At 51.6% G+C, this 23,532-nt stretch overlaps 1 protein-coding gene across 1 annotated transcript; it reads right to left on the reverse strand.

Annotated features, from left to right (window-relative positions):
• Positions 1–1,424: 1,424 nt before the first annotated feature.
• Positions 1,425–22,843, reverse strand: TRAM2 (translocation associated membrane protein 2). The gene is made up of 11 exons (XM_061461028.1): positions 22,605–22,843; positions 13,437–13,500; positions 11,051–11,160; positions 10,696–10,812; positions 9,096–9,154; positions 8,451–8,535; positions 8,264–8,334; positions 7,470–7,574; positions 7,176–7,334; positions 6,181–6,341; positions 1,425–5,944 (listed from the first exon to the last, which is right to left on the reverse strand). Exons 1-11 carry the CDS (start codon positions 22,722–22,724, stop codon positions 5,871–5,873), a joined length of 1,125 nt encoding a protein of 374 aa, XP_061317012.1. The 5' UTR covers positions 22,725–22,843; the 3' UTR covers positions 1,425–5,870.
• Positions 22,844–23,532: the final 689 nt, after the last annotated feature.

Consider the following 23,532-nt stretch of genomic DNA (forward strand, 5'->3'; position numbering starts at 1 on the left):
GCCAGGTACTCCGGTTGAACTTTGTAATGCAGTACAGCAAGACTTGCTAGAGCTCTCTAAAGCCTGGAGTGATAACCACGCCAGATTTCTCTTACAGAGTCAAAAGGAGCCTTTCACCTTCAGCAGTGAAGACTGCCAGTTTAAATTGATATTTACATTGCAAGAAAATGTAACAGCCCTGCCATGGCCCATGATAAACTCGCACTTGCTGGTCTGAATGTGTTAATATATCTGCTTTAAATAGAAGTACCTCAATAGCTGGAATAGCTAAGGATTAAAAGTTGGAGGGTGTGGTGGAGAAAAAACCCACAAAGTGTGATTCTGGTTTTACTTGAAGTGGTGAGTTTAGCTCTCACACAGCTGTGGAGATAGCAGGGGTCTGTATACAAATCTGCTGATGGCAGCTTTGCATTTTTTGACAGAAGGTTGGGAGAATGATTTTAGCATTGAGATACTATCTAAACCCATTGTATGCAACCTGTCACCATACCTGACAGGTCCAATGAAAAGGGAAAACAAGCAGTTGGCATAGCAATAGAGTTATGACACTTGTGCTCCACTTGGAGTTACATTGCTCATCTTTCCATGAAGGTAAACGTGTCAGGGACCTTCTCACCCCAAATGACACCTGCCAAGTATTGCCACTGAGCACATGTGAAAGGCACCCATCATGCACACAGCAGAGAACAAAGCTCTGAAACAGCTTATTTAAATCAGCTGTTTTTACGGTGGATTCCCACTTCCCCTCAGGCAGCTGAGAGCCTTCACATGACAGCTCCCTCCTGTCACCCTTGTTCAGAAAGGTCACCACTCTTACCTCCTGGGCCTGTTCTGTGCTGCTGCTCACTCCAGCTGAGAATCACTACAGCTCTCTCTGGTCCACCTCAGATTTCAAAGCATGGCTTGGTGTTGCATGAAGTGCCTTCTAACCAGCAGCTGACAAAGGCTACTTTCTAAAGGCCACCCAAATAAGCTTTTCCAGTGGCCAAGAACTTACAGATGAAATTAGGAATGTAGAAAAGAAAGTCAGAAACTGCTTTCTGCTATGAAACTATAACTTAATACTCAGCCAAATCATGTAGTACACCCGGGAGCAACTGCAGAAAGTATACAGTTTAGCTGACCATAAAGTATGCACCTAAACCACATCAGATAAATCATATCCTACAAATGCCCTAATCCTCCACTCCCAATGATGAAGGCAGCCATGGAAAACTAACTCAGAAGCAGCTGCCCATGCTGTAGACATGGGGAATGCAAGCTGATGAAGCCCAGCTGTGGAGAATATAGGGACACAAGACACTGCACCAAAGAGAATAGACAAGTCTGGTACAGCAGGAGCGAGACAAAGTACAACTCCTTGCAGCCTGCTTTGCAGCATATATAGCTTGGCAGAGTAATAAAGCATCAGCAGACAGCAGCAATGGAAGAATCTATGCCTTTTATTTCTTTATTTCAGAAAAATACTTTTGTTGAGTTTATCACAAAAGTCATTTAACAACAAACATCAAACAACAAAATTCGTACAAAAAACTGAAGTGGCAGGAAGAATGAAACAAACGGGGTATCAGAGACTGTTACTTCCCCCCCAACCCCCTCCAAAATCAGGAAATTTGCACTAAAGCATAAATATGTAAGAACATCAGTTTTCCTCGAGTTTCTTTGCTGAATTTTGGTCCATTGAATTCAACATATTTGAAGAAAAACTACATGCCTTGGCCTAACTTTCACAACAGCCAGTCTTCCCCGCTGCCAGCAAAACCCCACACGCTGCCCCAGGGTGAAGTATCTTACTTCACTGTTTGAATATAAAACCTACTAAACAAGCCACCTATCACACACTCACAAAGTTTACCAGAAGGCTGTAAATCAAAGCCCATAATCTCCATCTACTGTCGACACAAGTGGGGCCCATCTACCAAGACTTCATCTAAGGCAAGAGGCTGAGGCTGCTGTAAACTCCATGCCCGCGGCAAAGGCAGGCTGGCTACAGGCTTCAAGAGTCACTTAGAGGAAAGGGGGAGGCATCCTAGAGTAGTTGTTCTTCCCTCCAAATAGAAAGCCTATCAAAACCACATTCTGAAATGGTGAGTTAAGGGTAAGGTGACCTACAGGGGAAGTGGAACTTGATGTCCTTATACTAACCCAAACATGATAAGTAAGAAGAAAGAATCCTAAACAAACAACAAAAATTAATGCAACTGTAATGCCCTATAACATGAGTCACTCAAAAATTACATGTGAAATGCTACATCTGCCCCCTTCTCTTCCCAAGCCCATTCCCCAACTATCTAAGACAAAAAGAACTACTGCTGGTATTTCACAACTCTTCTAGGCTAGAGCAGGAAATCATTATGCTTCACACCATAGATCACAAGACTACTCAATCCCTGACATTCCTAGGTTGGATATCAACACAGACTACAAAAGCAGCCTCAAGCCCTCAGGAAGGGTATGAGCAATAGCCTTACACTATACAGTTTTGTATAGTCCCTTAGCGCTCTCTGCGCTGTGGTGGACAAGAGCTCCTCTTTGGGAATGGATCTTTTTTGCAGAAGACATGGGGCTTGACAAGATGGGGCATGAGAAGAGCATCCACTCAAGGAAAGTGAGCTCACGGCATCTTTGTATGCAGAGTGGTCAAGGGAAGACTGACCACCAAGGGCTTGCAGTGAAAATGCTCTGAGAAAGAAAAATCTCTTTGGGCTGAAGAGGAGGCTCGGTCTGCTGAGAAACAACATGGACACAGAAGCAATTACTGCAAGCTTGCAGCTGAGAGATGGTGCTTGCACTAGAACACAAAGACAGAAGCAGCCCATGGCAGCCCCCCTCCAGCGGAGGGTAGACTGCAAACCGCTGGGATGACAGCATATATTCCCTTACACCAAAGGGTCAGCACAAAAAAAACATAACCAAACCTGCCATATTTGGGTATAACACGAGAAGGATGGGGATTTCCAAGGACTAAATATAGGGGAGGGCAAAAAAGCCCCATCATCTGTAGGTTTAAAAATAATAAAAATAGAACATATGGAAATGCTTCCAAAACAAACTGTCCCTTTTACTGGTAGCTCTATCAAAAAGAAAACAAAACTCATGTAAATGTAGCATACATTGTACATACGTTGTAAAGAGGAAGGGCATTCAGCTACTGATCTACTACACAGATCAAGCCTACGAAAGACTACATGGCGACATAAGGCACTTGGGATACGAAGCGTAATTAGCTACTGTATGAAGACACAGGACTGTGCAAGTGTAAAAGCTGCCTGGAGCAAAGCAGGCAGGAGGAGGAATCATTCAGCAGCCAGTTTTTGGGGGACTGTATGTGTTACCTGTTAACAGAGTCAATATCTCAGCTGTGGCAAGGCACTGGCTTTGCAAAAAGGACTGGCTGAGGCTCTGGAGAGATGCTGAGCAGCAGTCACTCTCAGAGGGCATGTGCCAGTGGATGGCCAGGGATGGGAAGAGGCAGCAGAAAGAAAAATCCTCTCACATCTGATATCTTTGATGTCCTCCCTAACATAAAGCTCTTTTCCTCCTCTGATCACATTGCACTGTCCGTACTATCTCTGCCTCTGAACAGAAATGTGTATTATTGAGCCAACAAGGGCTACGAGGAGCAATTGCAAGATATCACCAAGGGCTCTGCTCTGAAGTCTCCTTCCTCAGCTCCCCTGAAAAAGGGGAGATCCCCCTCATGCCGACACCTCTCTTTTGACATCAAGGATCATAGGGATGGAGGAAGTGTTAGAATTTGACCAACTGTCCTCATGTCCCTGCACATTTTCTCCCTCCAGTGCCCAACATAAAGTGGGGCTCAAGAACGAGAGGAGGAGCAAGGAACAAAAGAAACCTACCATAAGAGCTAAAAAAGAAATCTGACTCAGCAAAAAGAGGGGCAGAAAATCAACTGTCACACATTCCTCAAAACACAAATGATGTGAAGGACAACTGTGCCAGCCTCAAGCTAGCATTGCACTCAGAGACAGCCAGAATTCAGCCACCCGAAGGGCCAAGCGAGGAGCACGCTAAGGATCACATACCTCCCTCACCCGCAAGAAAGGTAGACCTCAGCTGCTCCCTGCAACTCACTGCCCTCTTCTTGCCCAGCCAAAGGAGCACATTGCTTGCCTGTTCCTGCCATGGCGAAGCAAAACTAAAGCTACAGCTGGCTTCACTGCACAAGAGGCACCAACAGCAAAGCCCAGCTACACAAACTGCCCCAGAGGAGGGCCGTGGGATGAGAGGTGCCTGTCTGCTGCACGCCTGCCAAATCTAGACTGGTGCATGGCACACCAAAGAAGTTCAGTGAGATGGCACTGACCCCCAAAACCCCAGTCAGGAGATGCTGTTTCCCAGCAAAGAGGCAGCAGAGGACTGAGCCAGTGGGATCTGGGGTTCCCGTGAAGTCTCCTGCCAGCATGTAGAGGTGCAGCAGCAGGCAGGAACAAGAGGGAAAAGTGGTCTGCAGCAACAGATGGCCTCTGAGGTAGATCTGAGACAACTCCATCTGCCAACAGCTGTGCATCACAAGTCAGGCTTTTCCTAATATGCAAGCTGCTCCTTGCAGCCCCAGCTTCCTTCCCCTTCCCTGTCATCTCGTTCACAGCTCAGAAATGGATGAAGGGGCTAGGTTTTTTTGGAAGAAACCCTTCATTTGGTAGCACCTTTGGGTGGATACAAGCTCTGTATCCTTTGGAAACAAAGAGTGAAGCTGGTGGCTGCTGATGGCATGGCTGGACTGGTACGGTAGGGATGAAGAAGGCTAAGGTGACAGCATGAGAGGCAGAGTCCCACTGATGCAAAAACCCTTTGCAGAAGCCAGTCTGTCATCTGGACATGGTCATGAGCCATGAGAACACCAGTTCCACAAGGCACACACAAGCTGGCAAAAGGCCTCAGCTGACAGGAGCCAGACCCAGCACTCAGAGTGGGGCAGGACTCAAGGCTTCACGTGGACCTGAGGATGCTGCTGCCCCATGAAAAAGCACTCTACAAATTGCAGAGCCCCAAGCCCAGGTCTCGGGGCTGGGAGGTCCAGAACAACAGGGCAGTTCACCTCCTACAGCAAAGAGGGTAAGAGAAACCCAGCTCTACCAGAAGAGCTGGGGCAAGCAAAGGCTGGGAGGTGGGCCTCCTATTTGAAAAGGGAAATTCCTTCCCTTCTCTGCTGCCCAGCTCTCCAAAATTAGCTCAAAACCAGGGTCAGAAAACCCCACTTAGCCAGAGGTCCACCATAAGACAAGACATGGTTAAGGTTCCTCCCTCAGACCCTGGTCTCTATTTGCAGCATGAACATCCTGTGGCACTTGCCAAGTGCTGGCCAGACATGCCCCAGGAGACACAACCCTCACCTGAGAGGGGCCCTGATCCTCAGGGTCACAGAGCCCCAGCACATTCCCCCAGGAGCCTGTTTCCATAACAGACACGTGGTGCCTTCAAGCTGTTGTGGCCCTGTCCCAGGGACTCAGGAAAGCACCATGAAGAGAGGGGAGGAATATGCTGTAGAGGAAAAAAGGATTGTTTGGAACCATCGACAATGCATCTGTAACAATAATCCAAAATAACCAAACACTAACATAGAAAAGGAATACAATTGCACGCTGATTTACGATGAAACAGAGAAAGGGAAAACCAGGAGGACTGGAAAAGGTTCCTATGAGGGGAATGGAGCAAGGGAAATGGACCTTTTTGGTTTTATTGCAAATGGTTCAAGAGAGCAAGAAAGGAAGGGAGGAGAGTGAGAGACACCTTGGAAGATGACTGGTTTCCAAGCCATTCTAGACAACGCTTGTGAGGATGGGGAGGAGGTGCTGCTGCTTAGTCCCAGTATCTCGCCCTCCTCCCCAGGAGACAAGCCCTTGCTTCTAAGGAAACTTCACCTTCCTGGTTCGTGGTGAGATGCCGTTCTCCACTTTCACCACTCCATTTTCATAGTAACCTGGGGATAAAGAGAGAAAACTCTGTCCCTTGCACAGGTCAAAACTTCAACACTCTTGGGGCTGGCCCATAGACAAGGGGAAAGGCCCCACCATGGCACAACACTGCTGGGGACACCCTGGACTCTGCACAGAGCAGGAGGCACTGGTGCAGCACTGCCTGCATGAGGGGGCAGTGAACCACAGGACTGATGCCTCCCATGAAGCCAGTCCATGGTACACAAGTCCCAGCACTCACCCCAGTCCCTCCTGAATGGCCTGGTTTGCCTATTGGTGCCAGTGGCTCGCTTCCGACTGCTCTGCTCATTCCAGTACACCCTCCAGCGCCGCAGCTGGAAGTGGATGAAGCGCCACATCACCGAGGCCTGGAAGAGGCACACCAACAGCAGCACACTCATTCTGGTAGGGGTGGAGAAGAGGCAGGCTGAGAAGAGAGGAGCGAGGCCACCACCAGCACCATGCTAGTGGCTGACGTTCCCCTGGATGGCTGCATGAAGCACCAGAGGCAGGTACCATCCCTTGAGCTCAGGGCAGCCACTTCTCTTTCCCTCCCCACCATAAAGCTCTCAGGTACTCAGGGCACTGCTCACGGTTAAGACTTTAGGGCAGGAACGGATAAATACGATCACCTCAACCAGCACTGCCCAAAACACTGCATGGTCAAAGACGTCCCCACTTGCTCTGTACAAGTAAAAGGTGAATGTGGTTAGGAGCTAAGAAAGTCCCCAAATCCTCAGGTGCACCAGCAATCTGTGGTTTCAAAAACCTTAGGAATGACCACGCACCTGTCCTGGCAACTTCTGAACCAAACCTACAGCTGCTGCATGGGTGAGAAAGCCTCCTAGTCTTAACAGACAAGCAACAGAATGCAAGCCATGAGGAAGCCATCCTATCTTCTTCTTCCACATCAACAGACAGCAAAGGGAAAACACCTTTTGTTAACCACATCCATGTAAGCAAAGTTACTGGTGCAGAAGGGAAAGCCTGCACAACTTTTTGTGACACAGGCTTGTGCTTTATTACTTCACTCAATGAGCAACTTATCTGCTAGCTTTTTCCCTCCGTTGTGGCTCTGTAGCCTTTAAACCCCTCCTTGCTCTCTCCATGCCCTACCAGCTTGCTAGGACCTTCCCTAAACGGAACTGAGATCAGATCCCTATTGGCATGTCCAAACTCAGCAAAACCACCTTGGGATAACAACAATCACGAAGATACAGTAGGGGACATTCCTACCTGAAAAGGATATTGTTGAAGAGAAAGCTGAATAAATTCCCTCTCTCGGGGTCGAGGGCCTGGTTCTCCACTCGTGGCAGCCCAAAGCCAATGACCAGGATGTACAAGGTGAGGGTGAAGAGCTTGGTGACCACAAAAACAACAGCCCAGTAGTTAAACCTGCAGGAGGACAAGCAGAGGTGTTGGCAGGAGCAGCCTCCAGCACTGAGCTGGAGGTGACAGTGAGGTTCCTGTCACACCAATGGCTCTCCTGGGCACCAGAGGATGGAAGCCATGGCCAGCTCTCCTGCTTACACCTTCTCGTTGCTCTCATCCGTGAAGTAGATCAGCCGGGACACATGGAGGAACAATTCGGCTAAATACTGCAACAGCAAGAGGATCAGCCCCAGGCGGGTTAAGCTAGGAGGGAAGAGAAAAAGACCATCACCGGGCTGGTCAACCTCAGTCCTTCATATCAAGCTATACCATTTCCCCTGCCAACCCTGAGCTGCTGTGCCAGCCCAAAGCCAGACCCTTCTGCAGCAGTGGGGGTAGGAGTGCAAAGGGGAAATCCTTGTCTCCAAAACATCAAAGGAGCCCAAATCAGCAGCAGAGCTGAAATGGGTCCAACATGAAACCCTGACTATTGGCAATGCTGCTCTGCACACATGCTCAGAGGATGGGTAAGAGCTCACTGCCCGTGCCATGCTGGGAGAGCACCCCAGGGTGCTTCCCACACACAGGGGAGATGCACCCATCAGCCTGTGTTTTGGGTCCCTGATTAACATTTGATTTGCAACACACATAGACTGCCTGTGCACTCACAGACCATCACTGAACTCTCTCAAATTCAGCTCTGTGGGGCTTTAAAACTAACGGTGAGGAGGGCCATTTCAATACCATCTGCTTTTTAAACACTCACCTTAGAATCATAGAATGGTTAGGGTTGGAAAGGACCTGAAGATCATTTAGTTCTAACCCCCATGCCATGGGCAGACACATTCACTCCCTTTAAGCCCCCCCCACCACACTGTGGCTTCCTGGGTACAAAAAGACCTTGGTAAGCTCCATCCACAGCAAGGGGCAGGATGCTGAAGCAGTGAACTCACTTGAAGAGGTATGCGCCAGCGATGTGCACCAGGTAGAGTGTGATGCACCGCAGCTGGCGGGGGATCTCCTCCTGTCAGGGCAGAAAGCCAAGTTAGCCTCTCCTCTGTTTCACCAGCCCTCTCCCAAAGCTCACTCTCCCCAAATGCAGTGGGCAAACCACCTCAAGCATCCGTGCCTGGCTCTCACCTTGCGGACTTTTTGGAAGTAGAGTTCCGGCAGGGCATGCAGCCAATACGCCAGCTGACACAAGTAGAAAAACTTCACCTGGAACCTGAAATGCAGGGACAAGCTGCATGAGCCAGTCTGGGACATGGCAGGATCCCAAGGACCCGGGTGCCAGGGGAGACACTGGACAACCCCTCCACCACTTTGAAGCCATGGGATTTAGGAATCATTTCCAGGTTGACAATTCATGCTGAGCCAAGCTAGCCATGCCTGGAGTTTATCCAGATGCTTGTGCTGTGGTCTCCATGCTCTCAGCAAACCCCACTTTTGCAGAAACAAAAGAGATGATTATCCCCCACTTCAATTCTACCATGAAAAATGAACAGCAAAGAGACTGGACCAAGGTGATGCAGCCAGGAAGCAGCTGGGATAAATAACCAAGTCCACAGCACCTTCCTCATGGAGGAAACCTTCTAGGAACACACTCCCCAGGGCCACAGACAAGATATTCCCCATCTCTCTTCCGGGATCCCACTGCAGCATCCTTGCAGCAGGGTGCGTGCAAAAGGCACTGTGCTGTCAGCATCCCGCTCCCAGCCATGGGGAAAACCATACAGAGGAAGGAAGTGGTCAGCCTGAGAACAAAATGCCCTTGCAAGTGCTTACGGAAGATAAACATGCGGGTAGTTTTCCCACAAGCTCCGGGGGTTTGATATGTATCCTTCCTGAAAAAGAGAAAGATGCAAGCCTTCAGCAGGAGAAGCAGGCAGTGCATGGTTACAACAGGGAGGGCTCCTGCTACAGCAAAACTAGGAACTAGGGATGACACACAGGTCATTTCAGCCTGCAGTAAAAGTCATGTCCCCTGTAAAGGCCAAGGCTGAGCTCTCCAAACCTCAGCAACATTCACAGAACCACAGAATGGTTTGGTTTGGAAGGGACATTAAAGCTCATCCAGTTCCAACCCCCTGCCACAGGCAAGGACATCTTCCACTAGACCAGGTTGCTCCAAGCCCCATCCAACCTGGCCTTGAACACGGCCAGGGATGGGGCAGCCACAGTTTCTCTGGGCAACCTGTGCCAGGGCCTCACCACCCTCACAGGGAACTTCCTCATATCTGATCTAAATCTATGCTCTTTCAGTTCAAAGCCATTCCCCCTTGTCCTATCCCTACAGACACTTGTATATAGGCCCTCTCCAGATTTCTTGTAGGCCCCTTTTAGGTACTGGAAGGCTGCTATCAGGTCTCCCTGGAGCCTTCTTGAACATTCATGGGTACCAAGTTCAGGATAGGATGTTTTGGAGCAAAAGAGATGCTCTGGAGCTGTGGGGGTAGATGCCTGTAGCATGGCTCCAAGCAACAGCATGCATGGTCCAGGGGAGCTTCTTCCCCAGTGGTATTTCCAACCTGAGTATCATTTAAGCAAAAAGAAGTACTTCTGCAGAGAAAGGGGAACAGAAAACACCTCCAAAAAAATCAGTATGCATTGCATAGTTTTATTTTCCACCTGCCAGCATTTGCCTACAGTCTCTTGCCTTATGCTTGCAGGACAGATTACAGGATGGGGCTCCCTTTTTGTTCCATGCTTGCACAGCTCCTGCCACAGGGTTGCTGCACTGGCCCTTGCAAAGAGATGCTGGCATGGGATATCCATCCTGCCCAGCACCTATCTGTCACCATCATCCCTGCCCTATCTGCCCTAAGCACTTTATTCAGTTGAGGGCAGGGGAAGTGCCAGGTGTTGCAAAGGGTGACCTGCTCTGCACACACAGAGCATTTGGGGAGCACATCATGGCAATGAGGGTTTGCACAGGAGGCTACAGCCCCACAGCTGGTGAGAGATGGGTCTGGCACTGGGTGAAGGCAGCCCAAAACCAGCAGCATTGACTTCCCACAGCCCTGTGGGGCAGACACAGTGCCAGCAGACCCTCAAAAATGCTGGCCTGGAAGGGAGCAGCTGTCCCCTAAAGGCATCTGGCAGGACACCCTGAGCAGTGGGAAGGGGACCTGCTGCCAAGTATCCATCCCCAGCACTGCCAGGGACCACATCTCCCCATTAGCCCCACAACCCTGCAAAAGGCATCCAAAAACCCCAAGGTGCTGAACACAAATAAAGAGGAAAGTAAGAGGCTTGAAAGCTGAGCTTACTGAAATGTCCCCATCTTGGCCCAGGGGCTGACTGGGGACTCTCTGCTGCCATTTGTGCTCCAGAACCCACATATCCCACCCTGGGAGCCCAAAGGCCAGTCAGATCTGTGCCTTACCGTCACCACAACATACAAGCACCAGATCACAGAGGTGAGGTGGAAGGCAACCATCTGTCCTGATTCATTGAACTTGCTGTGTTTAATCTTGGAGAGATGGAGACGCCTGTTGATTTTCTGGGAAAAAGCAGAGGCAGAGAAAAGGAACAAGAGAACATGAGCCACCAGATCAACAGCCCTCTGTCCTCTTCCTCCTCCTCCCCGTGCCAAGCGGCCCCTAGAGATGAAGTCTCACCCATCATCTCAACCGCCAGACCACCCCCAAAACAGCATTTAACTGCAGCAGGACCACATCCCCCCCTCCCCCATGTTACTTGAGCTATTTTGGTGACATGAGGCATCAAATGGCACTCACGTCCAGGATGTACTCCTGCACCACTGCATGCAGGATGATGGCAATGAAGAAGTAGAAGAGGATGGTAACCGCATCCTTCAACCCATAGTGATACTGGATGAGTTCTCCATCTGCAAAGAGACCAAAATGTGGGTCAAATCCCCATGACCCACGTGATTTCCAGGTAGGAGCTTAAGGGTTAGTATGGGGAAGCTATTGCCAACATAAAGTTTATGTGGGGTCACGTGAAAGGTGGAAGCGTAGAGAGGTCATGACTGTGCCAGTGGATGCAGGGATGGAAAAAAGGACTCTAGCCGAGGTTAGTGTATTGGTAGAGGGTGGATGGTTTCCCCTCTAACAGCTAAACACCTCAAAGGAGGAGACACCCAGAACACTTCAAGCTTCTCCTGCCAGAGATGAGGGGCTGTGGAGATAGGAATTCATCAGCCTGGAGAGATGAAGACATGGAGGTGGCGCTGAGGAAGGTGACGAGGCAGAGACACCCCACTGGGAGCATGAGGGCCCGGGATGGGATTTCTACCCCTTCGGTTATCATCCAACACCCAGTCTCTCTTACTCACTCCTGAAAGCTGACGGAGCAGGACTCAGCTACCGACATGGTATTAAGAGCTCTGAGACAGTGGCATGGGGCTGGCAGATCAGAAATAGGACCCACAAGAGGGCCTGCTCTTCTGGGCCAACAGGAGACTCAACAACACCCAAAGTACCCGAGGCATCTGCATTTAGGCAACTATTCACAGCCCTGCAGCATATGGGGAAGAATCAGAGCCAGGAAAGCTGCTGTCCTCATGGCATGGTGCAGAAAGCATCACGTTGTGAAGCTCAGCCCAACCTGGGCTGCTGCCCTGCCCATTCTCCTGCCCGTCACATCAGTGGTGGGAAGCCACTTCTCTGTCTTGGCCTGTTTACCCTCAAACAAAGTTTCAATCTGGATTTCTAAGATCTGAGGTACATGAATGAGATTTGAACAGGATTTATGTAAATACCTGGTGTAAGGATAGGAAAACACCCTGTCCATAGGAGCCCCACAGCTGGGTGCTGTGCAAACCCAGAGGTAAACATGTTGCCTGTATCACAGAGCTCATAATCCCAGTGCAAGACAAAAGACAGAACTGCAAGTCTAAAGAAAGATGTGTAACAGCCCTGCCTCCTCTTTCCAGGGCATTTCAGCAGCTGCTCTAGCAGGAGCTGTATGTGCACTGAGCAGGGGAGACAACAGCAAGACCTGCTGGCTGCCGGGCACCAGCATCCTTGTTGTGAAGGATGTGAAGCAGCCTTAGAAAAGATCAGGTGTGCCGTAACCTTCCTCTGTGCAAGCTTGCTGCACCAAGGTCTCTCTCCCTACAGCCTCAGCTAGCTCATGCCTGATATTTACTGATACCTCAATACTGGTTCTGGTGAGCTGGTTATATGCCCCCTCTTGATTTACGGTATCAGGAAAGAATAAATCACTTAATAGAACAGCAGCGGAAGTTGTCTGGACCGTGCCACAGGGCAGCACAGACCACAATTTAATCTGGAAGCTGGATGATTTCTTCAACCATAACGTTCACAGACTTTAAGGGCAGACCTTTTATCTTCTGCTTGTCTGCCTGCACTAATCCCAACAGCCCCGCTCCTAATCCTGGATGATTACTCAAACACTCCTAATTAACTGCAGCTTTCTGTCACCAAGTCAGGCTGTGAGCCCCGGGCTTTACCCAAACCACCTCCTGCTGCTCCACACCAGTGCCCCAATCGCTGCCAGTCCCGGAAGGGCTCCTGGCTAGGCAGGTGGCTACTAGCAGCCAAAGCATAAACAGGGACCAAGCCTCCCGCTGACTGCTGGCTGGGAGCTGTGGCAGATCCTACAGTCCACTGGGCTCAGACCTGCACAAGCTTGGAGCATCCTTCAATTACTCCCCATGTGCATCAGGACCATAAGCTGCTTGCAGAGGGGATGCTGTGCACATGCTCATCACACTCTCACCTTGTGCAATCCCAACAAATAACAGCATTATCTGCACACCCCTAAGAGCTAAATCCCTCCTGTTCCTCGGCATGGCACAGAGCTACTCTGGGTGTACAACCAGGCTTGGAGGAGGATCCTCATCCTCTAAAGTGCATGGAATGGCCTGACCATGGCAAAAACAGGGTAGAGAGGAAGCCTTAAACCCCCTGGAAAGTATTTCTTCCCAACCCTGGCAGCACAAGTGCTGGCACACACAATCAGTGTGCTCTGAGCCATACAAACTTTTCTTTTTCTTCACATACCTTTACTACCAGACAAGGGCCCAAACCATGTGCATCAGTAGAGAGTGAGCCCAGGCCAGCCAGCCACAAGAGTTTGGGGCAGACCACAACTTGACCTCCCCTTTGGGGCATCTGCAGCATAAGCATCTCTTACCTGCTGTAGGCACGCTAACATTGTACTGAGGTAAGATAAACAGGAAGGCAGTCTTGGCTGTCACCTGTCAAAGACACACAGAAGAGGAAAACAAATCAGTTGGTGAATCAATTCCTCTACCAGCATTTAACTCCCCTTTCCAACCATGCTGGGAAAGGCAAATTATCCAGGGAGATGTGCAGGCACTGGCTTCACTCACAGAAGTGCCTTTCAGTGAGAAGAGTGCTAGAGAAGAGGTTTGTTTTACAGGGACTTGGGAAGAAGATGGGTATGTATAAAAGAGAGGAAAACCTGGAAAAGCCACCAGCCAGCCTGACAGAGGAAGCTCCCTGCATGCCCTCCAGGATGGACCATCATCCCATGTGACCTGTTGCTTGGAGGACACCAGGAGCCCAAACCAGCAGGCCATTTGTGTTAATTAAACTCATTCTCATCCACTCCAGACAGCCACACTGGGAGCCTGGCACATGTAGAAATGGCAGTACCCAAGCACGCTCATGGCAATCCATGGATTTAGCCCCCCATCTTTGTAGAGACTCCTCTAATAATAGCAGCCACGGGACCAGTGAGGCTGGAACCCTTCAGAGACTGTGCAGGTGCCCACAAGGGTCCCATGGGGCAGGGGAAAAGCAGTTTTGGCAAAGAGCTGAACCTTGTGCTGGCCACACATAGGAACCCAGCTGCACATCCAGCATCACAGGCTGGCCCTCAGAGAGGAGAAAAAGCCTGAAATGAGACAGCTCCTTGCAAAGCAGGGCTGTGCTGCTCACTCTTCATTATTGCTTTTAAGTCAAGGAAATGATCCTCCCTAGCAGTGAAGCAGGAGGATTTGTGGGAATGGGGCAGAACACCCCATCCCAGTGCATCTGCAGGATGCCTCCAAGCAGCATCTCCAAGACCAAAGGACCTTTGAGCCAGGGCCAGTGCAAAATCTGGTGCAGACATCCAACAGCTCTTCATCAGCAACTGTAGTGATAGGACAAGGGGTAATGGTTTTAAACTTAAACAGGGAAGTTCAGGATAGATATAAGGAAGAAGTTCTTTACTGTGAGGGTGGTGAGGCACTGGAACAGGTTGCCCAAAGAAGTGGTAAATGCGCCATCCCCAGCAGCGCGCAAGGCTAAGCTGGATGAGCCTTGGGTGACACGGTCTAACGTGAGGCATCCCTGCCCATGGCAGGGGCTTGGAACTGGATGATCTTAAGTTCCTTTCCAACCCAAACCATTCTATGATTCTAACACCAAACATGCCTTCATCCCATCCAACCCACCACCAGCAGCAGATCACCAGAGATTTCTATCTCTCCAGTGGCTCCTCAGCCATCCGTCTGATGCTTCACAAGCACCCCGCCTCATACACAACCAGCCCAGAAAAGACCTGTGCCTGTTGATAGAGATGAGCTGCATCTCACTCAGACTGTTTCAGAGCTGCAGGCTATTAAAAACCCTGCTGGAAATACTGCTTCATGTCTTACAGGACATAGCTGTGGGGGGGAAACACAGGGGCTTTGCCAAGCGTTCCCATCGTGAGCATGGAGCAACCAGCCGGTGGCTCTGCTCTGCTGGCACAGGCTGCCCATCTCCCTGCAGCCCCAGCTGGGGCACAGCAAACTCCATGGATGTTTTCATGATGTTTTGGGATTATTATTATTATTTTCCACTTAAGAAAAGATATCGCACATGTTGTGCTTTGCTTGTGGAGGAGGAGATGTAAGAAGTGCTCTGCAGAAGGAGATGGAGACCATGGGCAGAGCTTGGGGTGGTAATGGAAAAAGCGCATCACCTGGCCTCAAGCTGGCTTACAGAGACAATTCTGGCTCTTGCAAACATCACTGGCTGGGAAAATGAAGTTGCTTCATCCCGGAGAGATACAGCACAACCAGGACCTGGACTTTACATCCACACCTCATCACAAGCTGGCACAGGGAAGGAAACAAGCACATGAAGCCAGCTGTGGCCATGATGCTGCAGGGATGGGCAGCTGTATCGTGGATTTGATGACAGCAGCAAACAGTGACGGTTTTACATCTATCTGAGTTCCCCTGGCGGACATCCAGAGGGGTAAAAAGCTGGAAATAAGACATCATATCCAGATGAAGCCTCCTAACCTGCTGGAGGGGCCATAAACCAGACCTGTGGTCTGAGAAATGACCCAGACCATCTCATTGTGGGGAGCAATGCCCGCACGGTGCCCAGCCCCAACACAGTTTGCAATGACCCTCCTTATCGTCTTTTCTAGAAGGCCTGGTAGGAAAGTTTCCTCCATCCACTCAAGGATCAAGCAATACCTTTTCCCATCTCCACACCAGCCCTTGCTTCCCCTGGGCCAGAAGACCACCAGCAGCTTCAGGGGCAACCTCTGCATCCCTTCACCTTTCCTTACAGAGAGGCATTGAGTTGTTTTCTAAGGCCCATATAAAATGTTTTACAGCCCAAGATAAATGAAACCTCCTGAAGGCTGATTTCCAAAGACAAACTGCTTCTCTTCTCCAGCTGATTGATGGGGAAACCAAGGCACACACCTACAGCCACCCACTAAGAGCCCTCACAGAGGCCAAATTCAAGCCTCCAGGTAGCCAACCTCCCCATCTACATTAGTACACCTCACAAAACTTATGTGGAGGGAAGGCCTTCTCTCAGGCTTCCCTTTCTCCTGCCATTGGCTGGGAAGCGTTCACACTGACCATGGAAACATCTGAATATGCGCAGAGTTTCACCCTTCATCCTGTGCATGCTCCCCTGTGGGCAACAGCAGGACCTTAACAGCCAAGGCACCATTTTCAAAGGTGAGTCCTTGGGCTTTCCAAGGGCTCCAAAGACTGGTTGCAGCTTATTTTGTGAGCATTCCCACCTCAAAGCTTTCCTCGCCGCAGTTATACAGAATGATGTATTTATCATCCATCTCAGCTCTGTCCTCTGAGACTCACCACCCACCAGGATACCACTGTCCCCATTATGCCCTTGGCTGGGCCACCTCCGCCTTCCCACCGTCACCACAAAGACGTGTCCTCTGTTTGGACACACAAAGAGTCACAGTTTCTAGAGGCAGGTAGAGATGAAATGCGTAGGACGAACCACCTTGAGCAGGACATCCTTCCATCCTTGAAGGTGAAAGATATGCTGCATGTCCATGGTGGGACTTGTGTCTTTCTGCCATTGCCCACAGCACACCCCACCCAGTGGCCATGGAGGGATGGGTGACTTGAACAAGGTCACAGCTGAGTTCCCCTGAAGGGAACATCAGTTCCACGCTGTAGCTGAAGCACCCACAGCATCGCCTCCACATCAGCTGGGAGCACCCACTGTGCGTCCAGCACTATGCAGTGCACAGAGACAGAAACATCACTTTATGAAGCTTACACCTCCTGGAAAACAGCAAAACTTGAACCTCCAGCAATGCCATCTCAAGCTCTCCTGCAAGGCACTAACCAGGTTTCCTTGGCTCAGGAAGCAGCGATGAGCACCACAGATGGCAAAGCTTTAATGTTCACACTGAGCACTCTGCAGGCAGCCAGAGAAAGCAGAAGTTTGTACAGGGAACAGAAATGTGCCTCTGAATAATCCTCACAAGATGCTCGCTGTTTGTGTGCTCTGAAACAAGATGCTGGTATGGGAAAGAAAGCAACTGGCATGCTCCTGCCTTGCAGGGCAGCAGCAGAGCCAGAGCTCCCACAGAACTGCTGGAGGCAGGGGCAGAATTGGGCCTCTCCAGGTATTAATGTATTTTTTTGGTTATGCTGTGAGGCCACCTCCTGAACCTGCTTCTTTGGTTTTCCCTTCATACCTCCAGCCTTTTCTAAAGGCAGCCAGAAGTCCAGATCCTACAGAGCATCACCGTATTTCAGGTAAGGATTTTTACAGGATGGGAGAGGGATTTGTCTGCATGGGATGAGCTGAGCAGTGACCATATAGGAAAGACTGTATACTCCTTATATGCTCCCTACCCTGCATTCAGGCCACCTCTACACAACCCACTACTGCCCAAGAGGGTGAGGGAGATGCTCCTCATCCCAACCTCATCCTGCCTTGCATGAGGAGTATGCCTGAACCAGCTAAATTTGGGACGAGGCTGTCCTGGGGGCTCTCTACAGCAACACAGAGGAAACAGCATCTTCATAAGCAAGTGCTTAATGACACTAACCTGAGCACTAAAGGGCAGCCAGGCAGTGAAGAGGCACAACTCAACATGCCCATCAAGACCACAATTTCCTGTGATGCTCAGAGTAGCCACTGACAGGGCTGAGGCTGTTTCTCACTGAGCAGCACAGCTGGAATCAAACGAGTGCATCCACCTCATAGCTCTTGATGGCAGGGTGATGGATAAAGCCAAACAATCCCAGCACTACTACATATTTACTACGCATCTGCTACCCACCACTGTGCATCTACTCCTTGATAACGCAGCAACTAGAAATATTCACACCCCTGCTAGCCTGGAGTTTGCTGCCTCTCATACAAAGGAGAAAAGCAGGGACACCTTCCACTAGACCAGGTTGCTCCAAGTCCTGTCCAGCCTGGCCTTGAACACTGCCAGGGTTGGGGCAGCCACAGCTTCTCTGGGCAACCTGTGCCGGCACCTCAGCACCCTCACAGGGAAGAACTTCTGCCTAAGATCTCATCTAAATCTCACTTCTGCTTTTGCAAGCGAGCAAGCAGCTTTTAATAAAGGCAGCTAAATGTGCATCCAGGCATCTTAGCACCTCTCACAAAAAGTACCTGCTGCAACTCTCAAACTTTCATATTCTCATGAGTGAGGGATAACTTTTGAGCATCCTTCACAGGGAGGTACCAGATCGCTCTATGAAACCCAGTTTCCCTCCTGAACACTTCACCCCAGCAAGATCTGCAGAGCCCATGCTGCCTTCACCCCCACCAGAAGCCCCCTGGTATGCAGCCATCCCCATAGTCCTGCTTGGGTTAAAACTGCTTTGGAGGAAGGAAGTGGCTCCAAACCTCTGGCGGAGGAGGCTGGGGGAGTTTCTGCAGTCAGAGCAGAGAAAATATTTCCAGGGCTTGAAAAACAACTCAAACTAATTAGAGATAAAATGCTATCCAAAGGTTTTCCTCACAGCTTAAGAGGTTCTTTTCTCTCCCACCAGTCAGGGTGTTTATGGAAACAAAAACTTGCTGATCCACAGTATGGATTGACACAGGCCCTATATGCAAACTAAAGACCAAACTTTGGACCAGAGCCTTTAAAAGTAAACAGCCACCTCCAACAAAAAACTCTCCCGGAGGGCGGCACAGCCCCTCTGCTCCCACAGACAAGCTCATCCCCCAGCAGGACACAACTATCATTGCCTCACGCTCCCTCCTGTTTATTCCTCTTTGGAAAGCAGATTGAAATGCTGCTTTTCTATCCCTTCCCCTCCCTTCTCTCCCCCCAACTATTCAGCCTTAAGCCACGGGCATGCCTCAGTTCCCACATCTGGCCAGGACCAGGGGAGGCAGGAACATGTTTTGTTTTCCCTTGTTAACGACGGGAAGGCCTTAATTTTTGCAGAGCACTATGGAGGGGACCAGGGAGGGGAAAGTATATTTAGCAGGAAGCCTGGAAATAGCAGCTCATTCGTCAGCCGCCTTCGTTTGACAGTGTCACAACCCAGGGTTTGGGAGACCGTGACTCACCACCCGGCCCTGCTCATGGGGAAAGCCCGGCAAGGGCATGGCATCTCTTAAAATACAATGGTTTATAACTGCATTACCGTTACCTCGTGCATAAGCATCAGGAGCTGCCTCCTGCTTGTGTGCCAGCCAGTTCTGGGCATAAAGGGGGATAAGACTGAGCCTCGGTTTCCCTATCTTACAGAGATTATAGCAGCAGTCCCCATCTAATACAGGACCCCCCAGAACAACGAGGTCTCCCCCAAATTCAACCTGCAAGGAGGCTGATCAACCCAACAGCGCACACAGGAGCCATCCCAGACAGCACACAGGTCATCAGGCACCTGCAGGTTAAACCCAGCCTGGCCTTGGCTTCATTTTTCTGCAAAGAAGGGTGGAAAGAGATACACAAAGTGATTTCTGCTCAAGGACAAAAAGCACCTGTTCCACGTTTCTATATGCAGTCACTTAAAATGGGGTTTGACCAAAAAAATAAAGGGGAGATTTTTTGTTCATAGAATCACAGAATCAAGTAGGTTGGAAAAGACCTTTAAAGATCATCAAGTCCAGTCCCCAGGACTGCCAAGCCCACCACTAAACCATATCACTGAGGGCCTCATCTACGTGGTTGTTAAAACACTTTCAGGGATGGTGATTCCACCACTGCCCTGGGCAGCCTGTTCCAATGCCTGAGCATTCTCTCTGTGAAGAAATTTTTCTTAATATCCAGTCTAAGCCTCATTTTTCCTAATATCCAGTTTCTGGGCACCAGCTCACTCATGGATGGAGCAGTCACACACGTACAACAAAATCGCTCCCTGGCACCATACAAATGTACACCAGGCATGTTTTCATATCCTGGAGACTAAGGGCTGGCTGGGAAAGCAGAAAACTCCACAGTGCCCAGCTCAGGACCACTCTTTTGGGGAGGATCCCCTCCAGGCCCTGGGCCTTCCTCCATGAGCACTGCTGTGATCATCTAAAATGTGCACAATACTCAAATGATAAAGTCCAACACACCTGTAACACCAGCAAGCAGCCTCCTGCCACACTCTGTGGCCCCAAATCACCTCCCTGGAGCTGGGATGGCACTAGTGGCACAGCCAGCAGTGAAGCCAAACATCAAGTGAGATGCAAAAGGCATCTCCATCACAACTGGTACCCACTCCCCAGTGCAGAGGAGTGATTCTATGATTTGATTACACGGGTGAAGCTGCTGATCCATTTGGATGGGGTGCCCAGGAGGATGCTCAAGGGGTACCTCAGGCTGTGCTTGGAGAGGAGGAGACCACAGCAGCCCTTGAGCATCACCGTGAGCAGGGTGCTGGAGCAAGCAAGCCCTCAGCTCCCAGTGGCTGTCTGAGAAAAGACTGAAAGCCTCCCCAGAGAAACCTCCCCTGCAGGAAACGGCCTATTGTGAGCAGGATTTGGCTGTTTCCGCCTCCTGAGCCTGGCTGTGGCCACCAGCATCAGGGAAGGCGGGAGCCTGGCTGTGAGGTGGAAAGCAGGACAGGAGGAGGAGAAGGGACAGTGACATGTCCTCCCCATCATCACAGAGGAGCACTGAAAAGGCGCTGAAAGGCAGAAATACCCAAGCTGCCACCAAAACTCACTGAGGAGATGGTACAAATGGGCATCGATAGTTTGGAGGGTTGGGAAGAGCAGAGCCTAGTTTCTCCTCCAGGAGAAAAGTAAAAGGAATCAAACAGAATAACCTGCAAGGACCAAAGGCGTTGTCCCAAACCCCGCACCAAGGGGAAGATGAGGGATGATGCTGCTGGGCAGGGATGCAGCCGGGCGGTGCAGAAGGAGGATGCCAAAAGCTACCCGTGTCTCCGAGGTCTGCTGGGAGAGCAGAGGCACCAGCAGGAAACTGCTGCCTCTCAGCAACTGGGAGAGATTTAATTAAACGACATTTTAAACTCCAGAAAGACCACAAAATCCTCCCTGCTGACACCTCCATGGGAGTGTTCATCACACTGTGCTTCAACACCATCCTCAGAGCATCACATCAACCCAAAGCCTTTGCAGCAGCAAGCCTGGGTACCAGCTCTCTGGGACGGGGTTCCTGGTGTGAAACCACAGGCACCACCACCCCGAAACAACCAGCTGCAGGGAGAAACCCTGACAGAGATGCAACCTCAGCGACTTTTGGGGCTTTTTTAAGTACAACTATGAAACTTGCAGCCCAACTTTGCATATGGGTTTGGAATACAGCTGGCCCTCTGCGTTAGTTGTGAAACCCCTCCGACCCTCTGCACAAGCACATCGAAAGGCGTTTGTGTGCTGGAAGCAACTCGCTCATTCAATGCATTCGCAGAGAAAGAAAAGGGGGAGGTGGGATCAGAAAGAAGGGGGCTGCCACCGGGAGGGTATTAAGGAAATGGATTTCCTCCTCCTGCGATTTGCTGCAGAAGGAGCCTTTCCTCCTCCGCCAGGCCCCCCGGCCACCCCTTTCCCGTCCGGATCTGCTTTGAAACGTGGCACTGCGCTGAAGGGGAGGGTTTGTGCGGGGGGAAGCGGGGGGGTCCGATGCGGCCGAGCTGCTGACCGCGGCTCGCAGCCGCCCGAGGTGCCTCCACGCAGGGTGCCCCGAGAAGAGCGAAGCTGCTCGGCGGTGGCCTCCAGCCTTCCCCTGTCTCCTCCCCGAAAGAGGAGAGGAAAAAGCTAGCTGGGAGGGAGGGAGACTAGCAGGGGGAGAGCAGCATTCCCAGCATGGCTCCGCACGGCGCTGAGGCGGCAGCGGGGCAACGGCCTTCCCGGGGGGCTCCGGCCGCCCCGGTCAGGAGAAGGTTTCCTATAGAAGAGGCAGGGATGCCTTCTCACGGCCCATGGCCGGGACGGGGAAAGGCTGGGGAATCACTGGAGTCTGCCCGAGGCCCAGGAGCCCCTGGTGCTTGTCCCAAGGCGTGGGGTCAGCAGGCTGCAGGGAGAACACCTGGAAAAGGGCTGATGTTATGGAAATAAAAGCGGGAAAATACTCTCTCAATTTCCAATAGCTGGGAACGCTAGTGAGGGCTTGGCTTCTGCCGGCATGTGGCCGGGCAGCCGATGTACCCCTCAGTGTAGGGGAAGAGGTGTAGGGCAGGGACCATCCCCAGCAGCAGTGGATTCATGGGATAAGGATGGGATAAGGGGGTTCACCATCCCCTTCTGCAGCCAGCGACCCCAGGCTGGGCTGGGGTGGCAGAAGGATGCACCACCACCCAAAAGCCAGCCCCAGGTTGTGTCCCCGCAGAGATTTTGGGGGACACACACCTCTCTGATGGTGGGAGAGAGATGTGGAATGAATGGGGCGGCACTCTGCACCCCCAGACGGAAGGATCCTGCACCCCTGCGCCCCCTCCGCAAGCGGGATGGGGTCACGTCGCCGGGGTGAGGTGTCCTGGACACCCCCTGAGGGTGAAAGCACCACGGGTGCAGGGCCACCCGGGGGGCACACCGCGCTCCCCGTCCACACCAGGGGCACCCATGGGTGCGGGAACACACAGGGCCGGTCCCGCGAGGGGTCAACCGGGGGGGGGGATGCGGGGTAAAGGCGCGGGGGGGGGGGGGGGTGTCTCACCTCGAACATGAGGGCGATGAGGACGCTGAGCACCAGGCAGAAGCCGATGTCGGCGTGGTTGTGGATGAGGAACTCCTGGCTGAAGAGCGGGTGGCTCTTGGCGCGCCGGCGGAAGGCCATGGCCGCGCAGCCGGGGTGCGGAGCGCAGCGGGATCCGCGCCCGCCGCCGCGCAGCGCCGTAAAACTTCCCCGGGCCCCGCGCAACTTCGCGGAGCGCCGCGACGGCCCCGCGCAGGCGCCGCCCGCCCCGCCTGAGCCCTCCCCGCCGCCCGCCCCGCACCCGGCCCGGCCCGGCCCCCGGCTCCCGTCGGCGCTCAGCCGCGACTGCACCCACCTATTGTGCACATCTGGGCGCCTACCCACGCCTACACCCACCTACTGGGCATGGCTGGAGGCCCATCCGTGTTTGCACCCATCTGTGACCCATGTCTGGGTGCTCACTCACATCCGCACCCACCTACCATGTACATCCAGACATGCGCCCGCAGCTGTACCCACCTACCATGCACATCTGGATGCCCACCTGTGTCTACACCCATCTACCATGCATTGGATGCCCATCTGTATATGCACCCACCTAATGTACGCATCTGGGTATCCCCACATGTCTGCACCCACCTACTGTGCACGTCCGGACAGCTACCCACACCTGTACCTGACTCTCCATGCACACCCAGCCACAACTGCACTTGTTACCAGCTATGGCCCAGCACCCACCTCCCCGAGCCCATCGTGACACCCTCCATACACCCCCAAGCCCACAGCACCCCAAACCCTTCTCATTAACCAGGGAGAGGACAGAGGCATGGAGCACCCTCGCCATCCCATCACGCTCCCTTTCCAAACCCACATCCCAGCTGGGCTGAGTTGCAGTGACCACCAGGCACTCCACAGCGCGGACAGACTGATGACCTAGGCAAGTCACAGG

Source organism: Pezoporus flaviventris, unplaced genomic scaffold (assembly GCF_033815535.1).
Source record: "Pezoporus flaviventris isolate CSIRO_AGI_PZ_B2104156 unplaced genomic scaffold, CSIRO_AGI_Pfla_v1 ptg000031l, whole genome shotgun sequence".
Taxonomy (NCBI): Eukaryota; Metazoa; Chordata; class Aves; order Psittaciformes; family Psittacidae; genus Pezoporus; species Pezoporus flaviventris.